The sequence below is a fragment of the Haliotis rufescens genome, unplaced genomic scaffold (assembly GCF_023055435.1).
Source record: "Haliotis rufescens isolate VD_foot unplaced genomic scaffold, xgHalRufe1.0.p SCAF_10, whole genome shotgun sequence".
Lineage (NCBI taxonomy): Eukaryota > Metazoa > Mollusca > Gastropoda > Lepetellida > Haliotidae > Haliotis > Haliotis rufescens.
The window spans coordinates 3,702,139-3,715,987 of NW_025963780.1; the positions used below are offsets into that span (position 1 = coordinate 3,702,139).

Below are 13,849 nucleotides of genomic sequence, written 5' to 3' on the forward strand. Positions count from 1 at the left end.
TTAAAATAGAGAAAAGGTCACACATAGTATCAATTCAAGATTTGATAGTAATTATAGTTTGTTTTCTTTCGCTACATACTTGCTAGGAGTGAGATGAGGGTGATGTATCTAGTAACTTACTAATTTATCGAATTATACACGCTAAATAATAAATTTAACGCTAGACGCTGCCCATGCATTGACTTAGTTGACTTGTTCTGGTCACTTTTAGTTTTCCACGATACATGCACATTGGTTTGAATGTTTTGAACCCTCCAATTTCAGATTTACCTCATGGTTTCAACTTCCTTGTCACATGACACTATTCTGAACGTGGCACAACCAGGAAGGGGATGCTGCATTCTATCCATTGATCCTAATCATGGTGGTACTCTAGCTAACTGCACAAACCAGGGCTTGCAAAACGTACCAACATGCCTACCAAGGAACACCACAACCCTCTTGCTGAGTCACAACTACATACCGGAACTACCCAACCAAGCCTTTGTAAATGTCTCTGTTCTGAAGGTGCTGGATCTCTCTTTCAACAGCCTAAAGTATCTCAATGTAGATTCCTTCTTTGGATTGTCTGAGCTTGAAAGTCTCAATCTTGAATCAAATTGTTTAAGCTACGACAATAACACCTTTATACCAACACTCTTTAATCCTCTGAGCAGCTTGTTGAAGCTCAGCATTAATCATAACAGCAAAGGATCCCCTTACCCTGACGCCAGTCTGTCCAGTTTAACTTCACTTCAGTCATTACACATGGATGGTTCGCATTATGATTTTGGACAAGGATTTCGTCAACTTAAGAATCTTAGTAACCTGACACTTTCTGGTAGTGACAGATTTTGTAACATGCACAAGCTACGGAATACTACCTTCTCAAATGTCCCCTTCCTGACATATGTTAACTTATCTAGCTGTGGAATAGTTGACGCTGAACATTTGACTTTCAGTCCAATGAAAGGCCTTCACACTCTTGATGTTTCACTGAACCCGAGTTTGGGATTTAAAAACTTTTCTAAGGCTTATTTTTGACTTGGAGGTTCGGCAATAAAGGTGTTGAAACTCAATAACTTATATCCATTCTTGGGATGTCACATAGTGCAGAGACTTGACTTTCAGTACCTCAATACCACAAACCTGGAAGAACTTTATATAGATGGTAATGGCATCACACAGTGTGAATCAAAATCAATATTATCCTTGCCCCAAACATTGAAATTTCTCTCGGCAAGGGCAAACCGATTTGCATTTGGTCTGTACCTTCTGGAAATGGCTGGATTAAAATCTTTAGAGAAAGTAGACCTCTCACTATGGAACATTTGGCCTCCTTTACCACTGTACAAATCATTGCCTTTTCCTGTACCATTGCCACCCAAATTACACACTATCGTAGCCGAGAATTGCTTTAACACCGGGGAATGGACGGATATAATAGCCTCAAAGAACATTTTGAAACGGATCATTCTGAGGCACAATATTATTCACAGTTTAACAATCCATATCGAAGGATTAGAGCATCTTAAGTATGTAGACCTTTCAGACAACGCTTTGAGCAACGTTGGCTATGACGTACTCAATGTCAACAACACTGTTACCCATTTCAATCTGTCAAACAATATTCTTGGTCAAAGAATTCAAAGTGATGGCGATGGAAACTTGTTTAATCAGTTCCATCATGTTAAACAGTTTGACATATCAGAAAATGTAATAAATTACCTACCAAGGAATATTTTTAGGGGGTTAAAGAGTGTTGAAATCTTAAGAATCCGCAGTAATTTTCTCCAACATTTTGAAGCGACACTAAAACCAATGCAGTCCCTTTATTATCTTGACCTTGCAAATAACAAGCTGCAGCGATTATCGATGGGTACCATACAAGAGCTTGATATGCTTCCAAATGTGACCGTAAATCTTCGTGGAAACCCGATTCAGTGTTCCTGTCAAGCACTGGATTTCCTCAAGTGGATGAACGGCAATCTATACAAGTTTAGTTACGTCTCTAAAATGACCTGTGAGTATGATAATGGTTCCAGTATCTCCATGACAAAACTTCATCAGATTGTGGAGGAACTTACATCTGAATGCAATCCTGCTAATGCTGCTTTGGGAATTGGCACGGCATCCTCTTGTGTATGTATTGTCTTGATCATTTGCGTTGCCCTGGGTTATCGTCACCGCTGGAGTATTAAGTACATGTACTACATTGGTAGAAGAAGGTTCTGGAGACAACATCCAGTGGAGGAAGTGCTCCAGTATCAATATGATGTCTTTGTCTCCTATGCTGAATCTGACAGACACATTGTCATTCAGGAAATGATTCCTGAACTTGAAACCAAGTCAGGACTACGAATGTGTATCCACCACCGTGACTTTCTACCAGGGGAGGCCATTGCTTCCAACATAGTCAACGCCATTGACAATAGTAGGAAGACCTTGATTGTTCTTTCCCCAGCCTTCCTGAAAAGTGACTGGTGTGTCTTTGAGTATCGCATTGCCTTGCAGTCAAGAGTGAACCGTAGACAGGACAATCTGTTGATTCTGATGTATGAACATGTTCCCGTGAAAGATGTGCCTAGAGAAATGGCTGTGCTTCTGTCCAACAACTCCTATCTGGAATACAATACAGATGTGTATGGAAGAGATGCGTTTTGGCAGAACCTTGTGGAATCAGTCAAAACTGCTCAACCACTGGAATGAGAACTGAAAGTTTGCCATCGGGTGTCCATTCATAACGGCATTGGTGTAGTCGTTTGTGTTACAAAAACAGAGGACAATATAATGTTTGAATAAATTGTTTGTCTTGCGAGAAACATTTAAGAAACAAAACTACGATCAGAAAGGGAATTCTTTAAAGTATCTTTAAGTATATTAGAATCTTTAACTGACATTCCAATGATCAGGTTACGTATGGGTGTGACACCTAAATCGAAGCACAAATCTCGCCAGGGTGTTGCGAATAAAATCATAACATTGCACTAACTCTTAATCTTGTAATTGATCATGATTTTGGTCATGTGTAAGTCTATAAGTAAGTATAAAAGAATACAAATTTGTGCGTTTGACTACCAATAACTATAAATTCACATGTGGCCAGGTCATGTAAGGCGCCGAAATTTTCTGTGAAGAGTTGTACTCATTTGACAATCTCGGGTTCCAATCCCTGAGTCCTATTTTAGTTTACAGTGTATCAGGCCTGTACCATTCCTCGTGCGTTTAATCAAAGTGGTAAACACCTGAGACCTGCATCACTTAAACCCTCCTCACTCATCCACATTGCTAAAGGCATAATGTTATCAGATTAACACGAATCCCTATATTTGGGAAATAATGAGCACCATTTTCACTGCCGTTGTATTATATACCACATTTCAATGTTATTGTTCACTCAAACATGCAATGGCTTAGTGTTCTTTGCGGTATTGGTTCACATGTTCGTGTCTTGTGCTTGCAAACTTCTGTATGAACGATTGTATTCAGCTGTTCAATATCACAAAAATAAACTGTATTTTCTTATTGTTCTCTTTGTTTTTCTTAACAATAATTGGAAACGAGTAGATCTGTCTTTCCACGTGCTCGAGATGTTCCTTGCTCATCTTGTAGACCCGTCTTTCCACGTGCTCGAGATGTTCCTTGCTCATCTTGTAGACCCGTCTTTCCACGTGCTCGAGATGTTCCTTGCTCATCTTGTAGACCCGTCTTTCCATGTCTCAAAATGTTCTTCGCTTGTTTTCCTTGTACTGCCTAGGGAGTTGAGAATATAATTCGAGTGTACACTGACCCAATGACAGGAGTATCAATGTTATAGGACCATGAGGCAGGCACTACAGAAAGTACCTGTATTAGTATTATTATATGACACTGCAACACCATACGAAACTGATTGAGATAAACGAAACGATAATATGAAAAACTACATGAATATTTTTTCAGAGAGGGGCGGTCGGGTAGCCTGGTGGTTAAAGCGTTCGCTCGTCACGCCGAAGACCCGGGTTCAATTCCCGACATGGGTACAATGTGTGAACCCCATTTCTGATACTGCTGGAATATTGCTAAAATCGGCGTAAAACCATACTCACTCACAAATTAATTGTGGCTGCAAGTTATGTCGACAATTCTTCATGTTCACATAGATTCTTCACTTACAAAATGGGATGTTAAATAGTGAGTTTGGGAACAAATTACAATTATATACATACCTTGACGCATACCTTGAAGCGGTATTCGTCGTATCGTGGCATGTGTGATTTCCGGTATATCACGCGGGACACACCTCCTAGCGGATGTTTACATATGCAATTCGCTTCCGAAACAATTTCAATTTCTGCAGAATGTTCCGTCTACTGGTAAGTAAACATGTACAGTTGGTTGGTTTGTTCTTTAACACCGCACTCAGCAATAGTCCAGCTATATGACGGCGGTCTGTAAATAATCGAGTCTGGACCAGACAATCCAGTGATTAATATTATGAGCATCGATGGATCCACGCAATTGGGATCGATGACATGCATCAACCAAGTCAGCGAGCCTGACCACCTGATCCCGTTAGTCGCCTTTTACGACAAGCATAGTCGCCTTTTACCGCAAGCATGGGGGTTGCTGAAGACCTATTGTACCCCGGAACCTTCACGGGTCCAAATATTTATAGACAGATTGATACTTAGTTCTATCCATGGACTACGATATTATCGGGTCGACCTGAACTAGGTCATCGGCATATTCATGCTGACAAATAAGGTAGCGTAAGTGCGTTGTCTACACATTTTTTTCCCCCTAGGGAGCCAGAAATGTATGGGACATAAGGACCATAATGCCATATTTACCAATACGTTACCTGATTAGTAGCCAAATGATAAATACATACTATTGTCATTCACGGAGTGATAAAATACGTAAAAAATGTTTGTTTATAGTTTTCTGTAGTGCTTTTTATGTATTTATTTCTAACTTTTATTTAACTCTTTCAACATTTTTTCAACTTTTTTGCTCGAATTATTTCCACCCTTTTTTAATAAAAATCTAATTATTTCCACCCTTTTCTAATAAAAATCTAACAATATTTACTCACATTTGTTGCTTTTTTTCCCTTTGTTTTTAGTAAAAATGCATTTATTACCTATTGATTATTGCACAGACTGAATTTTACTTACCTTTTCTTTTTTCAGGATAGCAAGACTGTTAAAATGAGAAGGCAACTTTTCAGCAGTTGAAAACATTTAAAGTTAGATGCCAGTATGATGCTGAAAACGTTTTAGCGTGCATGTGATGCCACTCGCAATGGAATGTCAGCTATCCTGCATCTCGTTTGTATAGAGTTCCGGACTCAACTCTTCAACTGAACAAGGGGTGATATTCCTGTTGATGCCAAGTCCGGTGGAGAGACGCTTTTGTCGGACAATGTGGAGTAGCAATTAGTCATTCAAATTAAGTACATGTACATGTCCAGCATAGGATACGGCTATACAAAGCTCAATGTCCAATACCTGGCGGCCGACTTTTGTGACAACTGGTTTTATGGGTTCCCGTGGCGATGGCCCGAGGTTAAACTTGCAAAACCCAGAAGCTATCAATGGTGAAAGCATAATATGCAAGCAAGCACTGCATTCCTACTTTGAAGAGATGGCCACTATTTTGACAGTCAATGTATTGAGAGAGAATCCAGAGAGGCTCTACAACATGGATGAGACTGGGATCAGTACCGAGTCCACGTCCCAACCACAAGCAGTAATATCGCCCCGATCTTCCACAGGTACCATCACCGGGGGTGGTAATGCCTCCTAACTTGTTTTCCCTGGCAAGAGGTGGAATTATCAGTAAATCACTGGCTTGTCTGGTCCAGACTCGATTATTTACAGACCGCCGTCATAGAGCTGGAATATTGCTGAGTGCGGCGCAAAACAACACACCAACCAATCTTATTTTTTGTGAAAATTGTGTGAGTGACGATTGCAACCGGTAGAGCAGGACATGCTTACCCTTTTAGCAAACTCATGGTGTCAACAGTGGTTTTCAGTGATCCATTCATATAATTTCACATGACAAACTTCTCGAATGATCAATCCTGCCATGTGTATTTCCAAACCAAAACCTGCCTTACCATGCAGTACCACCCTCCACTTACACAATTTGCCTGAAATGCTTAGCGTCTGTTGTCTGGCGCTGCACAGTATTATTAATATTCCTTCTAGGCGACGGGGACCTGGAAACAAACCAGACAATCTCCAGTGCCACGATAGCGCATTTACTAACTTTCCTTTCTCTTCTTTCGCTGCATACTGTTATTGCAAGGAGTTACAGGACGATTGCACGACTCGCAAAATTTGCTTAATACGCTTAGTGTCTGTTGCCTGACGCTGCATGCACAGAAATATGACTTCTATGCGGCGGGACCTGTAAAGATCGGGGTAGAATAGGTCTTCAGCAACCCATAATTGTCGTAAGAGGCGACTAACAGGATCGGGTGGTCAGGCTCGCTAACTTGGTTGAAGCATCTCATCATCCCAATTGAGAATAGGTCTTCAGCAACCTATGCTTGCCGTAAAAGGCGACTATGCTTGTCGTAAAAGGCGACTAACGGGATCGGGTGGTTAGACTCGCTGACTTGGTTGATGCATGTCATCGATCCAAATTGCGTGGATCGATGCTCATGATATTAATCACTGGATGGTCTGGTCCAGACTCGATTATTTTACAGACAACCGTCATATAGCTGGAATATCGCTGAGTGCGGCGTTAAACAACCAACCAACCAACCATCCAACCAACGACAAGCATAGTCACCTTTTACGGATCTTCACGGGTCTGGTATACAATGACATGCATCAACCAAGTCAGCGAACACAAGCATAGTCACCTTTTACGGCAAGTTTGGGTTGCTGAAGACCTATATCACCCCGGATCTTCACGGGTCTGGTATACAATGACATACATCAACCAAGACATGCATCAACCAAGTCAATGAGCCTGACCACCCGATCCCGTTAGTCAGCTCTTACGACAAGCATAGTCGCGTTTTACGGCAAACAACTAACCGGATCTTCACGGGTCAGAAGCGTACTTTAAAAAATTCCTTTCTCTTCTTTGTCTGTATTCTGTTATTGCTCGGAGTTACATCATGGTGGCGTGTCTGGGGATTTACTAATGCATTGAATTATAAAGGAATATACAATAAACCTAACCAAAAAACGCTGTACACGCACTGACAAAAGTCAAGAGAGCTAAATGGGACTAAGTTGCCTGTGCACGGGTGAATAATTAATAAACGTAACCTACAGACCTTGATACTGTCCATGCGTTGACCAAAAAGAACATATGAAAACTACTTTTTGTCTAAGTTGTTAGTCTTAAAGGTGTTGTCATGTTCCTGGTCACCGTCAGTTTTCCTCGATACATGCACTTGGTGTAAACATTTTGAACCCGGTGGTTTAAACATTTTGAACCCGGTAATTTTAAGATTTTTCTCATGGTATCAACTTCCTTGTAAGGTGACACAATCCTGAACGTCACATACGATGAAGGAGATGCTGCATTATGTCAATTGAACCCAAGCATGGTGGTACTCACTCCCGACCCGTGAAGATCCGGGTTAGAATAGGTCTTCAGCAACCCATGCTTCTCGTAAAAGGCGACTAACGGGATCGGGTGGTCAGGCTCGCTGACTTGGTTGATGCATGTCATCGGTCAACTCATTTGGTTGGTTTGTTGTAATAACGCCGCACTCAGCAATATTCCAGCTATATGACTGCGGTCTGTAAATAATCGAGTCTGGACCAGACAATCCAGTGATTGATGTCATGAGCATCGATCCACGCAATTGGTTGTTGGTTTGTTGTTTAACGCCGCACTCAGCAATAATCCAGCTATATGACGGCGGTCTGTAAATAATCGAGTCTGCACCAGACAATCCAGTAATTGACAGCATGAACATCGATACAAGCAATTGGGATCGATAACATGCATCAACCAAGTCAGCGAGCCTGACCACCCGATCCCGTTAGTCACCTTTTACGGCAAGCATTGGTTGCTGAAGACCTATTCTACCCCGAAATCTTCACGGGTCCCACGCAATTGGGATCGATGACATGCATCAACCAATTAAGCGAGCCTGACCACCCGATCCCGTTAGTCGCCTTTTACGACAAGCACAGTCGCCTTTTACGGCAAGTATGGGTTGCTGAAGACCTATATTCTACCCTGGAATCTTCACGGGTCATATGACGGCGGGATGAACATATAGTGGTTACACTGGGAGGTGGCGAAAAGGGTACGCAGGTCCTGTTCTACGCACCGTAACTCAAACGGTTTTCATAAAAAAGCATTCAGTGTTTAATAGTTGCTTGGTTAGTTGTTTCACGCCGCAGTCAGTAATATTCCAGCTATATGATCATGACGGCGGTCTGTAAGTAATCGAGTCTGGACCAGACCATCCAGTGATTGATATCATGAGCATCGATCCACGCATCAACCAAGTCAGCGAGCCTGACCACCCGATCCGGTTAGTCGCCTTTTGTGGCAAGCATGGGTTGCTGAAGACCTATTCTACCCCGGATCTTCACGAGTCCAGTGTTTGTATTAATGTGTTTGTAATAATGTGGGACCCGAGTTAGAATAGCAAACGTTCCTCCCGCCTACGTATAACTGCACATACAAACAGTTCCCCGTAAAGGCATCTATGTATGGATTGAGAGGCACAAAGTACACATCAATGTGAATAGACCACTGTTGTCCGATCAGGAAGTTTCTGCTCGGCGAGCAAGTATCCTCGCAAATTCATTTTATTTTCGGGGAATGAGAAAAGAAATGTTATGTACACTGATGTAACAAAGTATTGTAGTTTAATAAGCGCAGGTACTTCAGGGACAGCGGTGAAACCACAGATACGGAATATGTTGGGCAGCTTTCTATCTGTAAGTATAGTCCGATTTTCATGGTTGCCGTTGATGTGCCAGATTTACATCACGATTTCCAGACCCGGGGTAGAATAGGTCTTCAGCAACCCATGCTTGTCGTAAGATTTGTTTGTTTGTTTGTTGTTTAACGCCGCACTCAGCAATACTCATGGTATTGACGGCGGCAACCCATGCTTGCCGTATAAAGGCGATTATGCTTGTCGTAAAAAGCGACTAACGGGATCGGGTGGTCAGGCTCGCTGACTTGGTTGATGCATGTCATCGATCCCAATTGCGTGGATCGATGCTCATGATATTAATCACTGGATTGTCTGTTCCAGACTCGATTATTTACAGACCGCCGTCATATAGCTGGAATATTGCTGAGTGCGGCGTTAAACAACAAACCAACCAACCTTGTGATGAAAGAATCACGGTCAAGCATGTCCTGCTTGACTGTATTGATTTTTCCATCACAAAGGATAAATATTTCAGTGTAAAAACAGGGAAGGACCTTTTTAGTAAAGTTAATTCTCATTTAATACCATGTTTTTTAAAAGAAATAGAACTTATTCTTAAATTGTGATGTATTTACTGTATTGTTTTAAAAATTGGTAGTGCTAATTCATAACTTAGATTGTTAGTGGCTGTACCTTTAAGGGGAGTTGAAGTAGCGTAAAATTATTGTCCCCTTAAGAGGAAATGTAAGTCCCACATCATTCGAAGTATTTATATGCATGCCAGAATTTTAAAACGTAGAATTTTCGTCATTTTAATATTTGGCTTAACTGGTAAAATATCACCAGTGACTGAAGGGACGATATAAATCCAGCCAGGGTCCATGCAGGAAGCCGTGAAGATTCCGGGGTAGAATAGGTCTTCAGAAACCCACGCTTGCCGTAAAAGGCGACTAACGGGATCGGGTGGTCAGACTCGCTGACTTGGTTGATGCATGTCATCGATCCTAATTGCGTGGATCGATACTCGATTATTTACAGACCGCCGTCATATAGCTGAGTGCGGCGTTAAACAACAAACCAACCAAAGATAGTTCTGGTCACTTTTAGTTTTCCACGATACATGCACATTGGTTTGAATGTTTTGAACCCTCTAATTTCAGATTTTCCTCTTGGTATCAACTTCCTTGTCGCACGGCACAACTCGGAACGTGGCACAACCAGGAAGGGGATGCTGCATTCTATCCATTGATCCTAATCATGGTGGTACTCTAGCTAACTGCACAAACCAGGGCTTGCAAAACGTACCAACATGCCTACCAAGGAATACTACAACCCTCTTGCTGAGTCGCAACTACATACCGGAACAACCAACCAAGCCTTTGTAAATGTTTCTGTTCTGAAGGTGCTGGATCTCTCTTTCAATAGCCTAAAGTATCTCAATGTAGATTCCTTCTTTGGATTGTCTGAGCTTGAAAGTCTCAATCTTGAATCAAATTGTTTAAGCTACGACAATAACACCTTTACACCAACACTCTTTAATCCTCTGAGCAGCTTGTTGAAGCTCAGGATTAATCATAACAGCAAAGGATCCCCTTACCCTGACGCCTGTCTGTCCAGTTTAACTTCACTTCAGTCATTACACATGGATGGTTCGCATTATGATTTTGGACAAGGATTTCGTAAACTTAAGAATCTTAGTAACCTAACACTTTCTGGTAGCAATGGATTTTGTAACATGCAAATGCTACGAAATTCTACCTTCTCAAGTGTCCCCTTCCTGACATATGTTAACTTATCTAGCTGTGGAATAGTTGACGCTGAACATCTGACTTTCAGTCCAATGAAAGGCCTTCACACTCTTGATGTTTCACGGAACCCAAATCTGGGATTTAGAAACTTTTCTAAAGCTTATTTTGGTCTTGGAGGTTCAACAATAAAGGTGTTGAAACTCAATTACTTATATCAACCGTTGGATTGTCACCAAGTGCAGAGAGTTGACTTTCAGTACCTTAATACCACGAACCTGGAAGAACTTTACATAGATGATAATGGCATCACAAAGTGTGAATTAGGATCAATTTCATCCTTGCCCAAAACGTTAAAATTTCTCTCGGCAAGGGCAAACCGATTTATACATGGTCTGTACCTTCTCGAATTAGCTGGATTACAATCTTTAGAGACAATAGACCTCTCATTATTGAACCTTTGGCCTCCTAGATCTTCAGATGATAACCCCTTTCCTCTGCCTTTACCAATGCCGCCTAAATTACACACTATCGTAGCAGAGCATTGCTATAATACAGGGCTTTGGATGAATGTAGCTCTAACAAAGAACAATTTAAAACGGGTCATTATGAGGCACAATTTGATGGCGTTGTTTACGATTCATATTGAAGGAATAGAGAGTGTTGAGTACGTAGACTTCTCGTACAACATATTAAGCTACATTGGCTCTGACGTTGTCCCTGTCAACAATTCTATAACGCATCTCAATCTGTCAAACAATCTTCTCAGTCAGAGACTTCAAAGTGATAGCGATGGAAACATATTTTATCGTTTCCATCATGTTAAACAGTTTGACATATCAGATAATGTAATTACTTTCCTACCAAGGAATATTTTTAGGGGGTTAAAGAGTGTTAAAATCTTAAATATCCGCAGTAATTTTCTCCGACGTTTTGAAGCTCAACTAAAAACCATGCCATTCCTTCATTATCTTGATCTTTCAAAAAACAAGCTGCAGCGATTGTCGAAGGATACCATAAGAGAACTTGATATGCTTCCAAATGTGACCGTAAATCTTCGTGGAAACCCGATTCAGTGTTCCTGCCAAGCACTGGACTTTCTTAGGTGGATGAACGCCAATCAGAACAAGTTTAGCGAACTGTCAGAAATGGCCTGCGAGTATGACAATGGTTCAAGCATCTCCATGACAAAACTTCATCAGATTGTGGAGGAACTTACATCTGAATGCAGTCCTGCTAATGCTGCTTTGGGAATTGTCACGGCATCCTCGTGTGTATGTATTGTCTTGATCATTTGCGTTGCCCTGGGTTATCGTCATCGCTGGAGTATTAGGTACATGTACTACATTGGTAGAAGAAGGTTCTGGAGACAACATCCAGTGGAGGAAGTGCTCCAGTATCAATATGATGTCTTTGTCTCCTATGCTGAATCTGACAGACACGTTGTCATTCAGGAAATGATTCCTGAACTTGAAACCAAGGCAGGACTACGAATGTGTATCCACCACCGTGACTTTCTACCAGGGGAGGCCATTGCTTCCAACATAGTCAACGCCATTGACAATAGTAGGAAGACCTTGATTGTTCTTTCTCCAGCCTTCCTGAAAAGTGACTGGTGTGTCTTTGAGTATCACATTGCCTTGCAGTCAAGAGTGAACCGTAGACAGGACAATCTGTTGATTCTGATGTATGAACATGTTCCCGTGAAAGATGTGCCTAGAGAAATGGCTGTGCTTCTCTCCAACAACTCCTATCTGGAATACAATACAGATGTGTATGGAAGAGATGCGTTTTGGCAGAACCTTGTGGAATCAGTCAAAACTGCTCAACCACTGGAATGAGTCCATTTCATAACGGCTTGGGTGTAGGCTTTTGTGTTACGAAAACACATAACAGCATACTGTTGGAATTTAGTGTTTGTCTTTCGAGAAGAATTTTTTAGTATGAAAATATTATCTTGCAGAATGGGAATTCCATTGTAACGTATTAAGGCCACATGTTACTTTAGGTCCTCCAGTCTTTTAGTATGACAATGTATCTGGCTAGTATATTTAACCAGCATACTAATGATCAGATTATGTATAGTTGTGTCAGATGCGGGGTAGAATACGTCTTCAGCAACCCGTGCTTGCCGTAAAAAGGCAACTATGCTTGTCGTAAGAGGCGACGAACGGGATCGGGTGGTCAGGCTTCCTGACTTGGTTGAAGAATGTCATCGATCCCAATTTCGTGGATCGATGATCATGATGTCAATCACTGGATTGTCTGGTCCAGACTCGATTATTTACAGACCGCCGTCATATAGCTGGAATATTGCTGAGTGCGGCGTAAAACAACAAACCAACCAACCTATATAGCTGCTGTACCGCACTGCAATGTTTTTTGTTCACTCGAACATGCATTCCCTTTGTGCTCTTCGCTGTATTGGTTCACATGTATATGTCTTATGCTTGTAAACTACTGTTTGTACAATTGTATTCAGCTGTTCAGAATAAAATAAATTAACTTTATTTTGTAATTGTGGTGTTTGTTTAGCTCAACATACGGAAAATGAGTTGATCCATCTTTCCATATGTCTTGCTTGTCTTGTAACAATTGGGCTTTCTTATTCACAAGGAGGAGATCCGGGGTAGAATAGGTCTTCAGCAACCCATGCTTGCCGTAAAAGGCGACTATGCTTGTCGTAAAAGGCGACTAACGGGATCGGGTGGTCAGGCTCGCTGACTTGGTTGATGCATGTCAGTGATCCCAATTGCTTGGATCGATGCTCATGATGTCAATCACTGGATTGTCTGATCCAGACTCGATTATTTTACAGACCGCCGTCATATAGCTGGCATACTGCTGAGTGCGGCGTTAAACAACAAACGAACCAACCACAAGGAGGAATGTATATTCGTATTTGGCATTTGACCCTGTGCAGTAGCATATTTCGTTATATGTTTAGCCTGCCAGGAGACTATGACAATCATTTTCAAAGAAACCTTTTACTGACATGAATCCACTATTTTGGGTAACGGAATAATTACATCCTGTCTGTTATACCACAAAGAGATCCATATCACAGTGTGTCATCCGGCGTCACATGCCCATAGCCTCGCGCACAACTTGGTGACTTTGATGCTGACCTTGGATTACATCATGGGGCTACACTAAAACTGGTCTATTTAATTTTAGCCCATATGTATGACAAATCAAATTGCCGTAAAAGGCGACTATGTTTGACGTAAGAGGCGACTAACGGGATCGGGTGGTCAGGCTGGCTGAC

The 13,849-nt window shown here is 41.5% G+C and overlaps 1 protein-coding gene and 1 pseudogene across 1 annotated transcript; both read left to right on the forward strand.

The window, feature by feature from the left end:
* The window catches only part of LOC124119075, a 61,184-nt pseudogene extending 57,678 nt beyond the window's left edge, over positions 1 to 3,506 (forward strand).
* A 6,702-nt stretch (positions 3,507 to 10,208) lies between these two features.
* Positions 10,209 to 12,789, forward strand: LOC124119072 (toll-like receptor 4; the record flags this gene model as incomplete). Its single annotated transcript, XM_046481468.2, has 1 exon — positions 10,209 to 12,789. A coding segment is annotated over one exon (2,214 nt), but the record flags the coding sequence as incomplete, so codon positions are not given.
* Between the last annotated feature and the right edge of the window lie 1,060 nt (positions 12,790 to 13,849).